At 50.7% G+C, this 9,315-nt stretch overlaps 1 protein-coding gene across 1 annotated transcript; it reads right to left on the reverse strand.

Annotated features, from left to right (window-relative positions):
- Nucleotides 1-6: 6 nt before the first annotated feature.
- LOC113940828 (olfactory receptor 6F1-like) lies at nucleotides 7-727 on the reverse strand (the record flags this gene model as incomplete). The annotated part of the gene is given in 1 exon segment (XM_027631980.1): nucleotides 7-727. A coding segment is annotated over 1 exon segment (639 nt), but the record flags the coding sequence as incomplete, so codon positions are not given.
- Between the last annotated feature and the right edge of the window lie 8,588 nt (nucleotides 728-9,315).

Raw genomic sequence — 9,315 nt, forward strand, 5'->3', positions numbered from 1 at the left:
GAAAACAGAGTCTATTTTCCAAAGCAGGCTGGTGTCAGAGCAGGACAGTTTGAATAAGGGGGAGTTGTCACAAAGCAAATGGGGGATCCTGTTGGAGCCACAGAAGGACAGCTGAGAGAGGAAGAGCAGGCGGTAGCTCAGGAGGGTGAAGCCGATGAGCCAGGCAGCAACAACCAGGCAGAGGCAGAGCTGAGGCTCCATGGTGGCAGCGTAGTGCAGGGGTTGGCAGATGGCAACCCAGCGGTCAAAGGCCATGACAACAAGCAGGACAAACTCTGTGCAGCCCAGGGCAAAATAGAAATAGGACTGGGCAAATCAGCTGCTCAGTGAGATGGTTTTCTGGTCAGAACTCAGGATGGCAAACAATTTGATGCTTGTGGAGGATGTAAACCAGATTTCCAGGAACGCCAGGTTGCTAATGAAAAAGTACATGGGGGTTTGCAGGTGGTGATCCACACACACGAGGAAAATGATGGTTGCATTCCCTGTCACTGTTGTCAGGTACATGAGCAGAAGGATCACAGAGAGAAACAGCTGCAGGCTTTGATCAAGCCCTGGGAAACCCTCTAGGATGAACTCAGTAACTGCTGTTTCATTTGCTGCTCCCATGCTGAATTTCAGTTCATCCTGCCGGGACAGGAACATGGCAAAACCAAGAGGGATAATTTCACAGGCTGGACAAAATGTTCTATCCTTCCCTCTCTGCTCCTTTCTTTTCCTGCAGTCTTCCTGTACAGCACAGAGATCGTCCTTCAAGCAATTCTCACACCCTGATTTTTCTGTTTCACATTTCACTTAGAGTCCTCAGAGATTTTGTTGCCTTATTTCTACTTTGCCAAATACTCACAAAGAATTCTTTCACCAGAACAGAGGATTCTGAAGAGGCTGTTGGCTATTTCACCCCATTCCTGGGAAATTCCAAGCTCACTCAGACCTCTGGCAAACATCTGTCACACCTCTGTGCCAAAAGCCTCTCTTCTACTGCACAGATGCTAAACCATGAAATCACATCCACTCTGCATGTTTAAAGCTCTTGTTTCTACTTTTCAGTGTTTGCCTTTTGCACTGGGAATCCCTGAGAATCTGTTGATTTCAAAATAAGCAATATCAAGTATTTTGCAATCCCCTGCTTTCTGCCACAGCTTCTTGCTCTCTGGTTCTTCAGGAAAAGAGAGGGGAGGGCAGAATAGGGACCAAGTATAACTTGTCTTTTTAGTACTCTAAATAATGACCCAAATTTATTATGGATCCACACAGTGTGTCCCAGAGTCCCACCTCACACCCATCTGCACAAAAAGGCCCTTGTTGCCAGACAGTTGCTCGCTGCTATTGCTGTCAAATGTTCCAACCCAAATGCAGAGCAAGAGAACAGAGCCAGGAAGAGATTTGTAACCTTTCCTTTGCCTGCCAGTTTTAGACTGGGAGAACCCAGCCTCCAGAGCCTTCTCTTGTCTCCACTGACTATAGAGGGAGCCTGGAGAACACAAGTTCCCATAAGGGCCTGCAGTGGAGCAGATGAAACTCATTATTCAAGCCTCAAATCTCCGATTAATTAAGTTGTTATGTTTTTAAATGAAAATACACAGTTCACAGAAAGAAGTATGAGAAAAAATGTGCAATAAAGACTGACATTTTTCCTTTCATCTTTTGATTTTGTTTTTAGGCAGGGAGGAGCAGAGCACATGGTTCCAAAAACAGGGTGATTTGAAATGCCAGAGGGAGAAGAGGGGATGGTGGGTTTGAAGCAGTGAAACAAAGCTGTGTTGATGTGCAGCCAGAGCACTGAAGTCATTAGTCCCCTGAGTGGTCCCAGCTCATTGTCCACATAGACAAGAGGAGAGACTGGTCTGAGAGAGCCCATCAGCTTGAAACCAAGTGACTGAATTCAGTCAAGATCCTTAAAAATTAACAAACTCCAAAAGGAGCACAAATTTTGAGTCACCTTCCAAATCAACTGTTGGACTGAATTGTGTGGGACCTCTCCAGGGACACCCTGCAGGGAAGTCCAGGCAGTCCTAGAGATGGGCAGATCCTGCTGTGCCCAGGCCTTTTCTTGGGCATAAATGTAGCGATTGCCGTCCTGGGTGGAGAATCTGACGGCTTCAGAGATCCCTGGAGCAGCTTCTGCTGCACAGCTGAGTAAAACTGAATTAATTGGAAGATGCTTACAGATGCCAGAGGGGGTGTGCAGGACCACAGGTCAGGTGGATTATAAGAATTAATCAGACCAAAGTCACACCTGATCCAATTGAAGACACTGGTGCAAGGGCCATTGCAAAGGAAACCCTTCCAATCTGAGTTATCCCACAATTCAAGCAATCTTTTCCTTGAAAGCTCATCAAAGAGTAGAGAGGAAAAAAAAAAGTGGGGAAGAAGTAGAGACATAAAATGTGCTAATAGCAACTGAGAAGAACCTCTGAGCAATGTTTCACCACTCAAACTGTTGGTAGAAAATGTGTTTGGGAAATGACTGCATAAAGAACATTCATGAATGTGGGAAGGAAGACTTCTCCAGAGAGTACATAGAAGTCTTCATGTCAGGGGGTTCCACTATTTCCTAAAATCTACATTCAGGGCTTGAGTCAGTTGTTTGCAGAGAGGTCACCAGTGCCTCCAGCATTCTCTGGGGTAGCTGAAGCCCTCATGTGGGACTGGGAAAAGTGTCCTAGGACCTATGGGAGCTCTTTTGGAGCACGAGCTGGAAGGTCTGAGCTGAGGCAGGTACCTCAGGAGCGGTGCAGGACTGCTGGGTGCACTGGGCAGGGACCAACAGCCCAGGAGCTCATTGTCCCTCTGGATGCCACCTGTGAGGTCACTTCTGTCACAGGAGCTGAGTAGCCCCCAGCTGATTTGTGGGAAGGCAAAGAGTCAGAGGTCATGAATGTCATCAGAAAGCTGCTCCCAACATGATGGCAGATTTGGGAAGGTCAAGGGGAACGGGGACAAGGGAGATGGGAGACTTGGCAAGGCAATAATGCTTGGTCAAGAGAGATGAAAGATTTGAACAGAGAAGGGCTGTTGGGAGATGTGGTGGTCGGAGGTGTCTTGGGCACAGCAACCATGAAATGATGGAGTTTTCAGTTCTGGGTGAAGTAAGGAAGGGATCAATAAAACTTCTACCTTAGACTTCTGGAGGGTGGACTCTGGCCTGTTCAGGACACTGAAATGGTTGAGGCAGCCTCCTGCAAAACAGTCCTTAACAACAAAGAGGTCCAGGAAGGCTGGACATACTCTAAGAAGGAAATCTTGAAGGTACAGGAGCAACCTGTCCATGTGTGCTGCAAGATGAGCTGGCAGGGAAGACGACTGGCCTGGCTGAGCAGGGAATTTTTCTGGGACTGGGGGAAAAAAAGGGTTTATGACCTTTGGAAGAAGGGGCAGGCAGCTCAGGAAGAGTACAAGGATGTTGTTAGGCCACGTAGAGAGAAAATTAGAAAGGTAAAAGGTCAGCTAGAACTCAATCTGGCTACTTCTGTAAAGGGTAATAAAAAGGGTTTATATAATACATCATCAAGAAAAGGAGAGGACAGGAAAATCTCCATCCTTTATTGGACACCGGGGGGAACATTGTCACCAAGGATGAGGAAAAGACCAAGGCATTTAATGCCTTCTTTGCCTCAGTCTTTAACAGAAAGGCCTGTTATCCTCAGGACAACCAGCCCCCTGAGCTGGTAGACAAGGACAGGGAGCAGAATGGACCCTCTGTAATCCAGGAGGAAGCAGTTGGTGATCTGCTGAGCCACTGAGACACTCCCAAGTCTATGGGACCAGAAGGGATTCATCCAAGGGTGCTGAGGGAGCTGGAGGGAGAGCTCAGCAGAAACCCTCCATCATTTACCATCAGTCCTGGCTCACTAGGGAGGACCCGATGAGTGGAGGTGCTCATGTGATGCCCATCCACAAGAAGGGTCAGAAGGAGGATTGAAACAGGAGCCAGGCCTAAAAGAGTTAACTGAGACATCTTGGCCTGCTAAGAAACCCAATACCTGTTTTACTGGAAGAACATTTTCGGAGCACTGGTTAATCTCATGTTCTGTTCTGCTCACTGGACCAAAGGCCTTGTTACAGAAAGAATAGGAGTAGTACACACACAGTAATAAATTAGGGAAACTAGACGTTTGAATAAGATCTAGAAGGCCCAGAGTCAGGATTTTGCAAGCTTGAAGAATTCAGGTCACCTGATTGAAGAGGTCAAATTGGGGAAGACGTCCATGGCGACCACCAGAGGGATGAAGGCTTGAGGAGAAGACCCCCACAGCAGAAGAATGGGCATGTCTGGAAAGACTCTGCCCAGAGACCAGCCTACTTATTAATATGTATAATAAATGATGTAACCATGTATCTAAAGTGTATAAAATGGCTTAGTTTTGCACTTGCAAGTTGAGCAAGTTTGTCCAGCGCGAGCTGACTTGCTCCCAACGTTGAATAAACAAATACCTCGCTGCTTAAAGATAAACAAATGTCTCTGAGCAGTCTTTTGGGCCGATTTTTCAGATTCACTGGTCACGTGCAAACAGGTGAGTGGTCAGTGCCCATCCCTGGCCATGCCTGGCAAGGGATCCCCACAGTCTGTCCCGTTTGCTTCATCCCTCCATTGCCAAGAACCTTTTAGGACAAGGGAACTCTGTGCTCTGGGTTTGGAGGGAGGTCCAAGTGCCACTTTCTGGAGTGGGAAGCACAAATGATGGGGTCTTGTGTTCTCTGGGGGGCCAGACTCTGGTGAGACTGGTGTGTGTGCACATGAGACTGGGGTGGGTGTGGGTGGGTGTAACCACCAGTGAACATCAAACCGGAGCAACCACTGCCTAGATGAGACATGGGAACCATCTCCTGGAGGGATCCACATTGGCTGGGTGTCCCTGTAGCTCTACATCTCCCCCTGAGATGGCAGAGCACACAAACTGCCCATCCCTGTGTCCCTTTCTCCACTGGTTGTGCTTTGGTTTGGCCCAGAAACCTGCCGAGGTCCCTTCCAGGATGAGTCCCAGTGCACTGCCCTGCACCGTGGGCCTTCCCTTCCTGATCCAGCATCTGTGGGGCAGCAGAGTTGGGTCAGTGCAGGGACAGGGTTGGCTCTGACAGGGGCCATGAAGCCACTGCCAGGAGGTGACAGCAAGGACAGTTTGCAAAGAACAAATTTAGATACGGTGCCTTTGTTGGAATCAAGGGGGTCCTTGTGACACCAGAGAAACTCAGGGAATCAATGAGCTGTTGTGACACTTCAGGGTCTCCTGGAAGCAAAGGAACCCTGGGACAGTTTGGAACCTCATGGAGTCAAGGGCCTATTGAGACACTGCGAAGCTCATGGAAGCAGAGGAATTGTGGGAGAGTGTGGAACTTCATGGAATCAAAGGGCCATTGTGACACTGCAGGGCCTCATGGATCTGAAGGAAAGCTGGGAGACTGCAGAATCTCTTGGAATCAAGTGGCCTTTTTGCACTGAGGGGTCAGAACTGGACACAGCACTCGAGGTGGGGCCTCAGCAGTGCCCAACACAGAGGGGCAATCAGTTCTCTGCTCCTGCTGGCCACACTCTTCTCCACAAAGGCCACGATGCCCTTGGCCTTCTTGCCCCCCTGGGCACACTCTGCCTCATATCCAGCCGCTGTCAAGCAGCACCCCCAAGTCCCTTCCTGCTGAGCAGCTCTCCAGCCCCTCTGCCCCCAGCCTGGAGCCTTCCAGGGGTTTGTTGGGACCCAAGGGCAGGGCCTGACACTTGGCCTTATTGATCCAGCCTGTCCAGATCCCTCTGCAGAGCCTTCCTGCTCTCCAGCACATCCACAATCACACCCAACTTCATGGTATCAACAAAGGTACTGAGGGGGCACTTGATCCCCTCATCCAGATCACCAAGAACGATGTTAAACAGGAGCAGCCCCAGCCCTGAGCCCTTGGGAACCCCACTAGTGACCAGCCCCAGTTGGATTTAGTTCCATCCCCCACCACTCTCTGAGCCATCAACCACTTTGTCACCCAGCAAACAGGTCCCCGGGCAAGCCATGAGCAGCCAGTTTGTGCAGGAGATGCTGGGGGAGATGGGCTCAAAGGCTTTCCTGAAGTCGGAAGAGACACATCCCCAGCCTTTCCCTCAGCTACTGAGGGGGTCATTTTGTCATAGGAGGAGACCAGGTTGGTCAGGCAGGACCTGCCTTTCCCAACCCCACACTGGCTGGGCCTGATCCCCTGGATGTCCTGCCCGTGCCATGGGATGGGGCTCTCGGGTGCATCCCTTCTGGGCCCAGGGCCTTGTGGGGGTGTCATTGGCAGGGCAGGTCACTGAGCAGTTCCTACTGGATTACAGGGGCTTCACTCAGCTCCCCATCACCAGCTTCCAGCCCTGGGCTCTGGGCATCCTGAGGACAAGTGGGTTTAGAAGTACAGACTGAGGCAAAGGAGGCAACAAGTCCCTCAGCCTTTTCCTCCTCCCCTGACACTGGGCTGCCCTCTCCACCCAGCAAGGGATGGAGACTCTCCTGAGCCCTCCTTTTGCTGCCCATGGATTCAGAGACTCATTTTTTTGCTGCCTTTAAGTGCAATGGTCAAATTCTGTTCTGCTTTGCCCTTTCCCCTTTGAATTTTCTCCCTACATAACCTTACCACATCCTTGTAGTCCCCCCAAGTTTCCTACCCCTCCTTCCAGGGTTGATAAACTCTCTTTTTTCCCTGAGTTCCAGCCTAAGTTCTCTGTTTAATCAAGTTGTGCTTTTTGCCCCCTGGCTTGTCTTAGGGCACATGGACACAGCTCCTGGAGCTTTGAGATTTCCTTCTTTAAGCACCTCCAGCCTTCCTGGACTCCTTTGCCCTTCAGGATTGACTCCCAAGGGACTCCAGCAATCATTCTCCCAAACAGGCCAAAGTCTGCCTGCCGTCAGTCCAGGGTGTCAGTTCTGCTGCCCCCTCCTTCCTCCACCCAGAAAGGAAAACTCCAGCATTTTGGGGTCTCTGTGCCCGACGGCTCCGACCTGTGGCAGGAAGTATGTAACAAGGAACCATGGGAGTTGTAGTCTCCAGGGTTCTCAGACAATACTTGATTGTCATTGGTTAGAAGGTCACGTGACATGTTCAGGCGTGGTATTTAAACCTAAGCAGTTTGAATAAATGGTAATTCTGCTCTGGCACTCGTTTGTGTCTGAGTGGGGTTCATGCCTTGAACAACACCTCAAACGGCCGTCCAATAAGGGACTTCAGCGGGTTACCGGCAACCAGGAGCAGCAGCTCTGGGGAACCCGTCCGGGGGTGTCCATATCACCAAAACCAAAAGGAAGAAAAGAAAGAATTCAGCGCGCTGGGTTACCTCTGCAAAAAGGAACAAACAAGGAAGAAAAAAGGACCAGAAGAAAGGACAACAGAGCTTCAGCACAGAGGTAACCAAAAATTGGTGAATATGGGAGGGTGGTTTACCCGTCAGGAGGGAATTACTCCAAAATCAAACAAACAGCTGAAGCTATCTCTCGACTTTTACAAGAAGAGAGCATAACCATAGAAGAAAGTAAGTTATGGGACTTGTTATATTGGATTTTGTTGCATGAACCTGCATTACCTCTAACTAGACCTTATCAAGTGTCATCTTGGAGGAAAATAGGGAACAAGATTATCGAAAAGGCCAGTGAAGGAAAAACAGATGCCCTCAAGAATTTAGCTACCTGGAAGGACAATATGATAGCTTTAAATATGCACCACAGAAAGGCAAATGCACCCAGGAGAGTGGACTCCCCCCTCCCTCACTCCTTTCCTCTGATCAACCCCCCCCTTCAACCCCAGCCCCCCCACCGACTGAGTGGTGCGAGGGGGGATGTACGTTGGCCAGGTGGGATGGGGGGGAGGGAGAGCCCTTGGGGGGAACGGTGCAGCGGCGGCGCCGCCCCACCCGGGCTCGGGGGTGGCAGCGGGGGGGGATGCTGGCTTTATGGCAGCGCCCATGGCTGCAGCTGAGACCGTGCCGAACAGAGCAGCTAGCGGTGCTGCTGGAGCCGGGGCCCGTTACAGAGCAGCGCCGACCCCAGGACCGTTCCGAGGGGACCGTTAAGAGGGGACCATTCCAAGGGGACCGTTCCGAGGGGACCGTTCCGAGGGGACTGCTCTGAGGGGACCGTTCCCAGGGGACCGTTCCCAGGGGACCGTTAGGAGGGGACCGTTAGGAGGGGACTCTTAGGAGGGGACCGTTCCAAGGGGACCGTTCCGAGGGGACCGTTAGGAGGGGACCGTTCCGAGGGGACCGTTCCGAGGGGACTGTTCTGAGGGGACCGTTCCGAGGGACCGTTAGGAGGGGACCGTTCCAAGGGGACCGTTCCAAGGGGACCATTCCGAGGGGACCGTTCCCAGGGGACCGTTCCCAGGGGACCGTTCCGCGGCGGTTGCACAGTCAACGTGCGGAAGGAGAGTGGCAGTGGGGGCACCGCCGTGTTGCCCCTGCCGCCTGGAGGAAGTGAAGCCGCCACCCCAGGTTCAGGCATTTCACTGGGAAGGGGGGAGGATGACTATGACGGACAAATGGACACAGAAGGAGAAACAGCTTCAGGATTGGGCAGGGGGCCCTCCATAGGTTTATGGGATAAATGCAGGGAGGAAGCATCTCAGGTGGGTGACTGGACAGTAGTAAATGCATGCCCTGTTATACATCGACCCCGGCAAGGCCCCCAGTACCAAGCTTTATCATATGAGGTGATTAAGGATTTAAGGCAGATAATTAAAGAGTCGTGTCTCCTCACCCCACATGTTTTCCTGCCTAGAAACCCTAAGTAGCACAGACGTGTTTGCACCCCATGACTGGAAGGCACTACTAAAAATGGTACTAACCACTACACAATTTAGTGTATGGCTCACAGACTTTAGAGAAAGCTGTAAGGCTTATATTAATGACCAAACTAACACTCAAACGAGAATGACCTATGCTCATTTAGTCGGTGAGGGGGCACATTCAAAGCCCGAGTCCCAAATAGACTACCCCTGAGAGATATCCTTTTGATGCCATGCTGTTGCAGGGTCAGACCTGCTCACAGCTCCAGATCACCCCAAGATATTTTACAGGGAGGATTTGACCAAGCACACAGAGTCAGGGGCTTTGGGTAGGCACTGGGACATAGAAATTGTTCTCTCAGTTTAGGAAAAAGCACTTAAATGCAAAGTCTTTTCCTCTCAGAGATGAAGAATTCAAGGACTCTCAGAAATCAGACAGGATCCTGGGCAGTGCTGAGCTGTGGGGTGAAGTCACAGCCCCAGGAAACCCCTGAAGCTTGAGGGTTTTGAAAGATTACAAAGTGTTAGGCCATTTTCCAGGAGAACAGTAAGGCTAACTAGATAGTTCCCATGGTCACA

Source organism: Corapipo altera, unplaced genomic scaffold (assembly GCF_003945725.1).
Source record: "Corapipo altera isolate COAL_440 unplaced genomic scaffold, ASM394572v1 58574, whole genome shotgun sequence".
In the NCBI taxonomy this organism is placed as follows: domain Eukaryota; kingdom Metazoa; phylum Chordata; class Aves; order Passeriformes; family Pipridae; genus Corapipo; species Corapipo altera.